General features: G+C 45.2%; 3 protein-coding genes across 3 annotated transcripts; 1 reads left to right on the forward strand and 2 right to left on the reverse strand.

Moving 5' to 3' along the window:
* Positions 1 to 429: 429 nt before the first annotated feature.
* H257_12674 (hypothetical protein) lies at positions 430 to 8,521 on the reverse strand (the record flags this gene model as incomplete). The annotated part of the gene is made up of 12 exons (XM_009839965.1): positions 8,475 to 8,521; positions 8,030 to 8,415; positions 7,813 to 7,966; positions 7,360 to 7,529; positions 6,337 to 6,526; positions 5,787 to 6,011; positions 4,448 to 5,000; positions 3,356 to 3,489; positions 2,503 to 2,788; positions 1,615 to 1,747; positions 521 to 1,125; positions 430 to 440 (listed from the first exon to the last, which is right to left on the reverse strand). Exons 1-12 carry the CDS (start codon positions 8,484 to 8,486, stop codon positions 430 to 432), a joined length of 2,859 nt encoding a protein of 952 aa, XP_009838267.1. The 5' UTR covers positions 8,487 to 8,521.
* Positions 8,522 to 8,780: 259 nt separating this feature from the next.
* On the forward strand, positions 8,781 to 10,102 carry H257_12675 (hypothetical protein). The gene has a single exon (XM_009839966.1). It carries the CDS (start codon positions 8,832 to 8,834, stop codon positions 10,020 to 10,022), a length of 1,191 nt encoding a protein of 396 aa, XP_009838268.1. The 5' UTR covers positions 8,781 to 8,831; the 3' UTR covers positions 10,023 to 10,102.
* Positions 10,103 to 10,567: 465 nt separating this feature from the next.
* Positions 10,568 to 13,543, reverse strand: H257_12676 (hypothetical protein; the record flags this gene model as incomplete). The annotated part of the gene is made up of 2 exons (XM_009839967.1): positions 10,568 to 11,622; positions 12,496 to 13,543. The coding sequence occupies 2 exons, from the start codon at positions 13,541 to 13,543 to the stop codon at positions 10,568 to 10,570; spliced, it is 2,103 nt and encodes a 700-aa protein (XP_009838269.1).
* Positions 13,544 to 13,762: the final 219 nt, after the last annotated feature.

A 13,762-nucleotide genomic window follows, 5' to 3' on the forward strand; every position in this document is an offset into this window, starting at 1 on the left:
ATTCGGTGATTCAAAATGTGTAATTTAATATCCTGTCGAAGTTGCATTTTCTATTTCATGTTTCTTGATTGGCTATAAATTAGGTCGAACTTCGTAGTTAATCAATAGGACAGCTGTATCTTGTATCAACTCGAAGTTAGGGTGGGCGTTGCATTCCGTCTTTCCCAGTATATATATACTCACAATGCGCTACCAGTGACCATCCTTCCGATATTTCCCCATCATGGTATCATATTACCTTCAAAACAATCTTATCCAAATAAACATATATATATATATATCAGATACAACCCGTCATTCGTATCATACTACATCATGGCGAGCCATGTTTCAACCAAAATACATTTCCACCATTGAAATCTCATTGTCAATCTATCTATATATATATATTGATAACGAGGTTCCACCGGTCCTTCATATCCAATTACTTCATACCCATGCTTGTAATAAATATATGTATATATATAGACTCCAAAGCCCATGAATCCCCTCCGGATATATCCAACATATGTGTTTGTACCTATTTCATGGTGCAATTGTGCGCATTCTCCCGCGAGCGACTGGTTTTCGATGGTCATATGATGCAAATCCTGGGTCAGGGCCACGTGTTCCCCTCTGCCCAGCTCCACATCTTCCTTCAACCTCGCACTCATCTTATCCGCTTTGTCCAGATTAGCTTGGAGCGTAGTGACCGTGGCTTCTTTATCGGCTAGGGCCGCCTCCAGTTGGCGCAAACTAGCTTGGCAACTGACCAACTCGTTGCGAACGGCCGATTGCTGCTCCGAAACGCGCGTCGATTGGGCGTCCAGCGCACTCATCTCTTCGGTTTTCACGTCCAACATGTGAATAAGCGCATCTTTATCCCGATCCGACGCCTCCAGCATGCTGCGCACCTGACTGAGCGACTGCTTGAGCTGGCCAATCGACGCTTCGAGTTGCTCGCGAACGCCTTCCAAGTGCCCATTCGATTCCCGAAGGTCGTTCATGTCCATCTTCAGTTGCTTGTGCTCGAGCGACCATTTGTCTCGACCGCACTCCATTTCCCCCACTAAATGCTTGAGCTGACCGTTGTCTTGCTCCAGTTGAACCACCCGACGTGATAGTTCCGACGTTTCGGTTTGCAGCCTGTCGATTCAACGAATATTAATATATATAAATTCAATATGGGGATAGATAAAGCATACTGACATAGGTTCTAGGTAGCGTAATATTGGGGGTTTCATCTCGTATTGTATGTATATAAAACCATCCTATGAATCATCGTTCCAACCACATTGGACATAGATAACTCGCACTTCAAAACTCTAAGAGTAGCAAATATATATATATAATTGCTGGAAACAAGATGTTCACCGAATTGGGAGCATGTATATATGTATATATATATTATATCCCACACTCAAGTCCTCTTCCAATTCATGTTCAAAATGAGTGTATAGGCATACAAACAGTACCAACCGAGTTTACATATAATATATATATATATATATGAACGAATCGTTGAATACTCCTTGACAACTCGTACGCCTCTTCTAACAGTAGTAGCATATATATATATAGAATCGCTAAAAACACGATGTTCACCAACTCTAATAGTAGCCTATATATATATACCGTTTGATGGTAGATTCCCGAGCCAATTGGTGGTCTTTGGCATGTCGAAGCTCTTCCTGGACCAGAGTCCACTGCATTTCCAGCGTCTTGCGGTGGCTCTGCGCTTGGCCGAGCAAATTTTCCACTTGGTGGCCTGTCGAAATCAATTAAAAAATATTATCCTCGACCAATATTCAAGTCATGATTTCAGTCGTATAATATAGCACATACAAGTTAATAGAGTTCATGCAAATATTAAAATATATATTCGTTCACCATAACCAACTATCAAACAATAGAAATATAGAGAAACTCAAAACCATCGTTCAATCGACACTCCAAGCGCTAGATATAATATATATATATATATGTTTACAGGTTGGGTGTTTTATTAATTCGATTCAAACATTATGGTAGGTTTTCATTGGTCAAGCGATTCAAGTCAAACTCGATCGACCAATCAAAACTCTCACCGCAAATTCTCAAGTGGTCAATCCTATTGTCAAGTCGATATATTCGAAATTACAGGTTGGGGCTGTTCAATCCAAGTAGCAGCACCAAATCGGCAGACAATCGATTGACCAATCAAAACCCATAACACTCATCAAGTAGCCAATCCAATCATCATCCACTGTTCGAACAATTCAACATCGAATTAGTGTGTGACTTCAATTAGTGTGACCCAGGACGACCGTTACATTCAACACAAATGTCCAAATTTTTGGGTAAAAAAAATATTATATTTCTTTCTTCTCCAACATCATCAATCGAATCCCTTGAAGAATTCGTCAAAATAGTTTCACCTGTACACATATATATATATATATATATATATATATATATAACAATAAGTCCATTCACACAATCAACCCTATCGTTTGACTTTACTACGAACGCATATATACATACATTTGGTCTGAGACGCCGTTAAAGCTGCCTGGAGGTCATGTATTTGGCGAGCCGACTCTCGTTGAGCCCCGTCGGCCGCATCTAGGTCATGCTGCGCCGTTTGAAATGTTTTGGACTGGTCTGTCCACGCCAACATCGCCGCTTCGTACTCGGTTTCAAAGTATAATTTGCTCTGCTTTGTACTCGCAAGTTCGCTCTGGACATTGGCTAATTCGGATTGCAATGATGAAACTTGCGCATTTACTTCTATAGCTCGATCGTCTGCACTGCGCAATTTCGTTTCTGCCTACACATTAGAATATATATAGGTTTCAATACCCCCCATCGTGCAATATCGTTTAAAAAAATACCAACATGGACAATAAAAAACTGATTTATATATATATATATTGGATCTCCATTAGTCATGTGCGTCTTTACTACTATTACTACTACTGTACTATCAAAACCCTATCCTTTCTATATAAAATATAACAAGCATTCGGGTATTGTAGATGTTTCGGTAGGATTTTTCCGGACTCTGCCCAATCGAATCCTTTCTCGCATTCTGAACCTCGCGCCGTGATCATTGATTGGTCGATCTGACATTACTTTTCGTTGATTGGCTAAAATATCTATATTCCATGGCTCTTTTTTTCGAGTATTTTATAGCCAATCAAATGTCACGGCGAGGTTGAGTGCAACATTATTCGATAGGGGCGTGGCACCGACTTGGAACATTTGAAAGGCAATTCACAATATAATCCACAAACATATTGAAAAATACAACCTGATTCACCGAATAATGGGTCCTATCGGTTGAGTACAGTAAAGCTAAAAAATATTTTAAAAATCATTCCCAACACTTATGTACCTGCGCCAACCGCTGCTCCAAGCCAGCCTTAGCGGCCACGGCGGCACTGAGCTGGGTTTCGACCAGTTGTTTGCTTAGCTCAGCCTCCGTCACTCGCTTCTGCCATTTGGACTCTTGGAGCTTTGCCGTCGCTTCTACAAGTACACACACAATATCCATTTGCTTGATATACTATCTCAATTTTAAAATATAATACTACACACATAAAGTAATAAATTAATCATACATTTTTTCTAACAAGGGTTATATAATATATATGAAAATTGTTGAAATCGAGTAAACCCGCAGGATTTTTGGCTCCATCAAAGCAAATATGGATTATTCGCTACAACGAATCATGCCCTCCTTTGAACATACCTCTTCAACATAGTGTAATATCACATTTCACAGGTTTTTCCGCCAATGTACACACACAATTGGGAGTAGCTAGCCCCAACCATACAACCAACACAAGACAACAAAAACTCACCCAATCATTGTTGATTTGATATACAAATTTGGGGGTGCAATCGAATCGCGCCGACCAAATAATCGATCCACAATCGATCTGATTGGTTGTTCAATTTCATTGAGAAGGTTTTGATTGGCTAATAATTTTGAGCTCAACTGAAGTAGCCAATCAAATCGATTTACAGTGGTCGAAGGCATCCAGGGTATCGGGATTAGGGTTATTTCAAAATATTATATTTGTGAGTACTCATATAACCTTTCCAGTATAAACGTCAAAATTAATACTACTAAAAGATATAGGTTATTATTTGTAAATGTGATATTTGCCTCATTTCCGTCATGTTTTGTGACATATCTCACAAGATATTCATTTCTACACCTGACATCCAAAGAACGTTTTTTATATGGCGTTTAGTTATGAGCACACAAGAAGTTTCACTGAAAAGGCCATCTGGACCTTGAGATATGCATAAATATACCCTCGATGCCTTCGACCAGTGTTAATTTCCAACAAGAAACCACGCCACAACACAATGAAATTTCACTCGAAAGCACAATACAAAAAATAAATAAAAATAAATTTCACATATCCCCCTCACAACAACTAACTCTTCCGTCGCGTTCCATATAATTTCATCTTACCGTGGGGCGCCACGTGGGAGAGTTTCTCAATTTCGCGTCGCGCGTCGGCGACTTGGGTCTCGAGCTGGGTCTTATCCTGTTGGAGATGCACAACCTCCATCTTGACCTGGTTGAGCTGGGCGTTCGCTTTGGCCAGATCGTGCAAAGTCTCAGTCATTTGGTCTTGCAGGTGATCGACTTGGTGCTTCCATGACGTCCCTTGCGCTTGGGCGTCGCGCAGAGCCACGTCGAGTTCGTTTCGCAGCAACTCCAAGCGCCGCACGCGAACTTGAAGTGCGTCGTTGTCCCTGCGGAGCATCACGCGCTCCTCCGAGTGCACAGACGCGTGCTGCGCCTGGACGTCGATAGACCGCTGCGATTCGTTGGCAAGACTCTGTTGGTGGAGTTGCCGAGCAACGGCTTGACACTCGAGCGTGGCGCTGTCCAAGTTTGTTTGCAACGTTCGAACCACCCGATCGCGGTCGGCCACCACTTGCTCCAGAGATGTACACTCCACACGCAGCGTGTTCTGGCCGTCCAACGCCGTCTGATGGGCGGCCAGGGCGTCGCTTAACTACACACAAGTATATATATATACACAACAATATATTTATATATATATACACAACAATATATTTATATATATATACACAACAATATATTTATATATATATATATATCTATTGTTGTGTTTGGATACAAAGAACGAAGGCTGCTATATGATTGGCTAAGGCCGAGTCTGGATGCCACAGACAGTTTTATGTCAACTAATATTCTGACAGAGAATTCCCTTTTCAAATGGGAGATGACAAAATATGTTGAGGTGACCTCTAGACGCCGTGATAGACTGAGAAGTATTGCTGGAATATCATGCAGGTAAAAGTTGATCAATTGCAGTTGAAACGTTTTTAGGAAACAGTAAACAGTAAAAATTAGACGTATTATGTCCATTTATATATGTCAGAATTTATAGCAGCCATACACAAAAGGAATCGTCGTCGTTTGAAAAAATGTCGAAAATTTTCAGAAAAGCTGCAAAACGAGGTGTGTTTTATGACATTTTTTATGGCAATCAGAGTGGTCCTAACAGTAAAGCATTAAAAAAAGATTCCCAAAATTCCTCGTACATATATATATATCATGTTTCGCAGGTCCAGCGATTGTCGGGCGGTTCATTCAACTACCCGCCAGAGATAATTATGAGTAGACGAAACAACACCCCATATCACAAACCGGATGTAAAAACCACAATAAATAATCGTATTTCATCCAATCAAAGACACGCGTTGTAAAATGCCGCCTTTTTGACCAATGGGATCAATGCATATATACCAAATTAAGATACTTAACACCATAGTACCTTGGATTGCAAGGCCGCGAGCTCTGTTTCTAAAGCCTGGCGTTGCTTTGTCCAGTGTTTTCCGTTGCTCGATTCGTCCGCTAGTTGCTGGCACACGGCTGCATGTTTGGGCTTGAGCTGGTTCAGTTCCGTGGTCAGCACCTTCACATGGGCTTCCAGATTGGCCACCGAATTCGCCGACGACATTTTGTCATAGTGCGTGGCTTTCAGGGCATTCTCGAGGCGCTATATATATATATATATAATCAACTCAAGCATATATATTTGATAAAGCCATTTTGGCGCTATATATAAAATCAATTCATATATATATATATATATATTCGATAAAAAGCCTGTCATAATAGTACGTGGGCTTTAAGGGCATTTTCGAGGCGCTACATATATATATATAACCAATTGAAATAGATATAACCAATTGAAATATATGATAAAAAAGCCATTCTCGCTGTATATAAGAATCAATTGAAATATATATATTGATAATAAAGCCTGTATCACAAGAAATACAATCGGCCATCGAAATGACACTAGAGCTAGCTACACATACCGTGACTTGTAGCGTAGTGTCATCGAGTTGCTGCTGCAGTTTCTGCACAAGTTTCTCCGCCTGATCTGACGCCATCGTGAGCTCGGACTGCTTGGCATCGCACAGTTCGTGCTCTTGCTCAATGCGTTGCAGTCGTTGCTGAAGTAGTTGCAGTTGTTCCATGTACTTGTCATTTAAGCCTTGGGCGTGTCTACAGGATTAGAACTATTTACACGTATAATAATATACATTTCCACCAAAACACTCAACGTTGTGAGCTTAAATATGATGGAACAAACATTTGTCCATCGTTTATGTATATATATATATATATATATATATATATATATCGAAGTTGTCAGAACCGTAGAAGGAATAATATATTTGGAATGTGATATGATTACTATGGATTCGCCCAACTACTGCCACTGAAGAAGGCACGCCTATTTTCACGAGCCAATCGAACCATCATATTGATGAAATTGCTCCGAAAAAATATGGAAAAAAATGAATTTATATATATAATAAAAATTCTATTATGTCGAATATAAAGAGTAAAACCATAGTACATAGTATACTGTATTCGATGGGACAACCACACATATGACAGAACGAGATATACATCTACACAAATCGACTCTGTACAATCATGTAATCAATTCACAGGTTGAATGACTGTAGTATTGCAGGCATCATCGCAACCCATATATATATATATAATATTTATATTGTCTGCTCGATTCGAAAGTGGACGACATACTTGATCGACCAATCAATACGAACACGTAATCAAGTGGCCAATCACATTCTGTCTTCAACCCTTCGACATCAAAATAGTGTGAGACTGAAATTAGTGTAAAGGGCGACTCTGTACAAAAATCAGTACCAAAAACTCGACCGATCGAATTGGCAACTCTGCACAAATCATCCAAATGTTCCCTCAAAGTACAATATCTCGTACCAATCAATGCATTGCAGTCAAAAAAGCTGACACATCCAAATTCCAAGCCAAAAATTATATATATATATATATTGGACACATACTTTAGTTCTTGGGTCAGACTCTCCAGTCGCTGCTGCGACGGCAAGGCGTCGACGAGCTTTTGTTCATATTTCGCCACTTGATCATTAAGCAAATCCACTTGGCGAGTCAGCTGGTCCTTGTCCAAGTCCTGGGCGATTTGATATGCCTCCAAGTCGTATTTTGCCTTGATCTGTTCACACAAATATATAAATATATATATATATCGTTCAGATGAGAAAATATACTGTCGTATATATATATATATATATATATATATATCGTTCAGATGAGAAAATATACTGTCGTATATATATACAGTATATATATCGTTCAGATGAGAAAATATAACGTCGTGTCGACAAATATATATCATATTTACACACGATATATATCATATCCACACGACACACACACTGAGTCAAAATCGAACGATCAGCAGTGGTAAACATGACAAAAAAGGGTGATGGGCGTACCGTGGCGTAGTCCTTGGTCGAGACGCTGTCCTTGAGCTGCTTGCCGAGGCGGTCGATCTCGGCATCGCGGGTTCGGACTTGGGATTCAAGCGAGGCGAGGCGGTCCTGCAGCGCTTTGTTCTCCCGGCCCAATGCGTCCAACTGCTTGGAAGACCTAATTGTGCATGAGTGACATCATGTGTTTGTCGACCAAGGACGATGATGGAAGACGACGTACGCGTCATGGTCGTCGATGGACGAAAGCGGCGCAGCTGAACTTGTCCCGGCGGACTTTCGATCGATCGCTGGTGGCAGGAGTTTGTTGAGCTCAATCGCATCCGCGGACGTCGAGTTGCCACCGTTCGTGGGGTGTTGCATCTCGCCCTGGAGTCGATGCACCTGCGCATACAGCTTGCTCAAGTCGGCGTCTTTCTTCTGCAGCTGACTCGTCTTTTGCGTGTTCAAGAACTGCAGCTCCTCGATCTTGTGCTGCAGTTCCTTCTCCTGGAGATGCATGCCCCGCGCCTTGTCCTCGAGCTCTTCTTGGATTCGAATCATCTCCAGGTGCAACGCATTGTTCTCCCTTGTCAGCGCATGGTTGTCCCTCTGAAGGACCACGAAGCTCTAACACATGTGCTCCATCAGCTCCCTTGAGATGGAGGTGGATGGACGACGACTCTCACCGCTTGGGACATTGGATTGGCACACGAATGATGATGGCACGAAACGTTAATTCCCCCAAAAGTATTATAATACCTTGGGCATTGTATACTTTGACCACAATTATGAATAGCTGTCGAATTTGAATTTCAAACGCGGCAGATAGACGAAATCAATCATCTATTGGTTGATAGTCCAGACCAAATCCATTTGATTGGCTGAAATCAACACATAAGATATTATTGTGTTTCTGATTGACATATCCGGATGCGATGTCATATCCGGATACCCGTCGGAAAATCTAGTGATGTTTTCGTTTCGAACAGCAATGAAGACTCACGATTGAGTTGTCGTGAGGCAGTTAACCTTCTATCCAGCCAATGGTCACGCAATTCCTCTTGGGGGCGTGGCCCTACTACATGCCTGGCACGGCTGTCTTGATCGTGGCCATCTTGTTTGGCTCCCGTACGATCACGTTCCGCGCGCCGTCGCTTCGACAGGTGTTGTTCGAAGCGCTCGGCCGCGTGAAAGGCATTCCGATCGTGTGGATCGAGTGTCCAGCAGCCGCGGCGCGGGTGTTGAAGGCATCGTCCATCAAGGGAGAGTTCCTCGAGCGCACGTTCTCGGCCCCGGCCTTTCTCCCGCTGTTGTCGTTAGAGTCTGCCGACGACCCGCAATGGAGCGTCCTGAAAGCCCACTTGACCACGTTCATGCACTCGTTGCCGCCGGTGTCGAATCTGCAGTCGATCGCCCACCGCGTTACTCTAGAATCCATGTCGGCGCTGAACCGATTGGACGCCGACGCCATCAGTTCCATCTCGGTGGCGACGTTCTTCGAGTGGATCTTTGGGCGTGCAATGCCAATAGACGTGCGGCAGTTGATGTGCTCCGCGACCTGGGAATGGCGCAAGGAGATCGCCGTCAAAGGCAAGGGCGACATGGCGCTAAAGCAACGCGCCGTCGATGCGATCGTTCGCGAAATCCTGGCCACGCCGCACGTGTGCCACGTATTTGGCGCACATCAGTGGACCGACCCCGAGTTCTTTTCCGTGCTCATCCAACCGTTTCTGGTCTCGCCGGCTATCAACATCTCGGACATTGCTGTGCAAGTTCGCCAGCAACTCGTGCACACCAACACCCACGACCCTGCCAAGAACCTCGCCGACCTCGTCCATGCCGCCATGGACGCGGCCCATCCGTTCGTCTTGCTCGAGCGCTTCCTTCCATTGGGTCTGCATGATGATTTAGTGCAAATAGCACCTGGCACTCATGTGTTTATCCCAGTGGACATGATCACAACAGACGCTGCGATCCGATTCGGCGCCGGCGCGCGCAAGTGCCCTGGAACGCACCTCGGCATGGCGTGCATGCTTGGCATATTCTCGGCAGAAGTGCTCCAGCATGACAAGTTTCAGCCCCACGTTGGTCATTTGTACTCTGGACGGGACCAAGATGGTCAGGAATCGCTCCAAGAAACTATCTTTCAAGGCGCCCAGATTGCAGCAGCTCTATGGGCTGCGTTCCTAGCTAGAATACGTGGCGCCCTACGAGCCCAGCTAAAGAATACATAGGACCTTTCGGCAGGTTCGACATATGTAGACGGGTTGGTGTTGCCAGTATTATTATTAATATAAACAGCCTCTATGATTTGTCCACTGGATCCGTATATATATATATATATATATATCCTTGATCAAGGCGTGAGTACTGGATGATATACAGGACACCTCCTACTGCAGGTCAAAAATAGCCGAGCCATACACTATACTAATCGTTAATTGGTTGAAATGTCTAGTTTGTGAAAATTGATTGGCTAGGACAAATACATTTGTTAAATAAGTTTGGCCCTACAAAATGTATATCTTCTAATAATGTGTAAGTGTACCGATTGACATAACCTTTATAATATGACTCAAATCGATTCTCAAATCACATGCCAAGTTAGCGAAAAGGACTATATATATATATATATATACTACAAGTACAGCGGAACACAGAATAGTTATTGTGATGCAATGCAGCGCAACATATCGTCGTGTCTTGCATGTCGTGTGTATCTTAACTGTCGACGCTGAGATTTTGTTGTTTTTTCGAGGTGGAGAATGCGATTCTAGTACTATAGTTGCTCCGTACATGCCCTCATCCGTTGTGGCTTTCGTGCAATTGCTCGCTCATACACGGCACAATAATGGCTTCGAAGCTTGTAGAACCCGCACACGCCGCAAAGGCTGTGGATGAGTTCATGCCCGTGGACGACGAGGTAGGCAACGACATGGTCGTGGCCATTGGATGTAGCGCCTTGCATGGCAACGTCAGTGCAGCCGTCTGTACGATGCGCGTGAAGGAATTGGACGATCTCCAAATGACCATGCGTTGCGGCCAAGTCCATGGCGTAGGTCGTACAACTGACATTTGGCGACGTGTCCAAAACGTACTGCAGAATTGCCAGATGGCCACCCTGGGCCGCCTTTTCCATAACGTCGCTGGCCCGCCACAGGTCGTTTCGATGCACGTGAATCCAGCGCACGATGTCCAAATGGCCACGGATCGTGGCCATTTGGAGGCCAGAGATCGTGCAACCTTGGGTTGGACTCGTATGGAGAAACTGTACGACCTCCACATGGCCATTCGCGGCCGCTGCGTCCACGACGTCGGTGGACCAGTCGTCGTCGCCCCGATGCGTGTGCAAGAACTTCACAATCTCCAAATGCCCTCCGGCAGCAGCGTTGACCATGGCGTCGGCTCCAAGCAGGTTGGGACAATACGCGTGCAAATACTTCACAGTTTGTAAATGTCCATTGGCTGCCGCCGCTACGAGGGCCGCCGACTCGTGGATTGCCACTCGATCATGATATGAGGCTTGCAACTGCCGAATCGAATCCACTTGGCCACTGGTCGCGGCAATGATCATTAAACTCTGGTAGTCAATGTTCAAAGACAAGCGCAACAGGTGGAAGCTGCTCGGGGTCGAGATTGCAAACACCTGAACGATGCGACTTGCGGCAGGCACCGCCTTGAACAGTCGCGGGAGGGCCGCTTCTCCGTGTATTGCTAACCATGGCGAGACTAGGCGTTGCATCGCTGAAATGTCGTTGGCTGTGACTGGATGGGGGACGGCGCCATACGTGGCCCACGGAACGAACGCTTCCACAACACCGTCTTGAAACGGCGCTATGAAACCAAACAAGTCGCGACAAACGAGCACGCCGTGGGCGGCGGTGTATGGCGATTGCATCATGTTGAAGAGAGGTGGTATATTGAAGTGTACTACGTGCTATGCAACGCTACACCGGCGGTGGTTTCGTCGGTTTTGGATTGTTTATTCTTGTCTTCGTCCACAAACGAACGATAGGATGTAATTGGCACAAACACACGACCGATGGAGGAGTAGGCGTATGTAGGTGTTTTTCACGGTATTGTTTTTACTATTCTTTGCAAATACATGGAGGGCCGCTGCTGTGGGCACTTACTAGTAGTACATACTACGTAATAGTAGTACCTCCGAAGGCATCATCGACCGGTCTGGACGCTTTTGACAAGAGGGTAGTAGTTTCTGAATCCATTCTCATATTCAATTGCATTGCAGAAACGAAGTGTCGAGACATGACGATCTATCTTCCCAAGCAGACTACCGGCTTACGGTAGCCATTCAAACCAAGCTAACTACAGTTGTCTTCAAGTGTACCTCGAAGTATACTACGAAGTATTATACTTCGTAGTACTGTCCCTGGTATAATATTTTGAATAGAATAATATCTTAAAAACGTGACTGTAGGCATTACAGTAGTTTGAATTGCGAAGCCGGTAGCGCTCTGCGTGGAACCAACAACAATACTAGGTGGGTTTATATTCATGTGCCCAAAATCGTTGGATATGCGTCGTCCGACGGGATTGACATACAATGTAGTTGAAAGGCTGTCCAACTCGTGCCAAGATGTCACGCTGTGGTATTCAATATCCGTAATGATAACTTCACACCATAAATAACTTTACAAATAAATACAACTACATTTCGTCCTCAACGTTGGGAACTTTTTACGATACACGCGTGCCGCCGGGGCTTGTTGAACCCGCACGCACAGCACACGCCATGCACGAGGTCGTCGCCATGTTGCTCAAAGTACGCGGCCACGTCGGCGTGGCCGTTCCGGACGGCACCCGCGACCGCCTTCTCGGTGCACCCGTCCTTGCGGTGGGTGTGTAGAAACGTCACCACATTCAAATGTCCATTTGTTGCCGCGAGGTCCATACCCAGCATGAGGCAGCCGGCGCGGGGACGACGACGAAGGAGGAAAGCCAACACGTCGACGTGTCCACCGGCGGCGGCGTGTGTCAGGGCCTCCGGGTGCCACCCCTCCTTTCGATGCCTGCACAGCCACACGATCACATCCAAGTGGCCGTGGGCGGCTGCCAATGAAATCGCACTCTTCGTGCATCCTTCGGACCGATGGGCGTGTAGAAATTTCACCACACTGAGATGTCCATTTCCCGCCGCGCCGTCCATCGCTGCCGTTGTGCACCCTTCACGTCGATGGTGATGTAAGAATGTAACGATGTCTAAATGGCCTTGGCTAGCCGCCACGTCCAATACGTGTGTGGTGTAGTCGTCTCGGGGGCGGAGCTGGTGTAAATATTGCACAACGTTCAAATGTCCGTTGGTGGCTGCCCCCACCATGGCCTCGTGGCTAACTGCAGTATCACCTCGACCACTCAACAAGAACGCGATTACATTCACTTGCCCCGCCTGCGCGGCCACATTCACCAAGTGGCTGGTCGAGTTTTCGTGGCTACGACACTTGCTCCGCAACGACATCGTGGCCTGCAACAGTGCGATGTGGCCAGCCGTTGCGGCGAAGACTGCAACCAGCGACTGCATGAGGGGAACGGTGGCGAGTAAGAGAGGGACCCTTTCCACTGTATGGAGCTCGAGCCATTTTGCAAACGTGACGTGGAACGACGGGAGGTGATCGTCGTCGTCGTGGCACTTTCGCGTAGCGTGGAGCAACGGGACCATGTCGTGGTAGACTCCAACTTGGAACGAAGTGATGCGGAGCAGGACATCTGTCGACAAAAGCACAGATGTGGCCTCCATCGAAGCAGTTGTAAAGTGAGGCAAGAAGGTGTCGTATGTATGGGGGGTTTCATTTCGAAGTAAAGTATCTATCTCGTGTAAATCAAAGTGCGAAACCGCCGACAGGCAACTCTGCCATAATCCAAGAAATATTTTATATTGACAATCAGTCATCACCTACTGTAGGCGCGCATTTGATTCTTAGTGTCAATCGGTGGTATCAGAATGGGACCGAGCCAA

This window comes from Aphanomyces astaci, assembly GCF_000520075.1.
Source record: "Aphanomyces astaci strain APO3 unplaced genomic scaffold supercont1.42, whole genome shotgun sequence".
NCBI lineage: Eukaryota > Oomycota > Saprolegniomycetes > Saprolegniales > Verrucalvaceae > Aphanomyces > Aphanomyces astaci.

Excerpts from the sequence above, each read along its gene's own strand:
- H257_12675 (XM_009839966.1), top strand. The coding sequence starts at position 8,832 with ATGGTCACGCAATTCCTCTTGGGGGCGTGGCCCTACTACATGCCTGGC.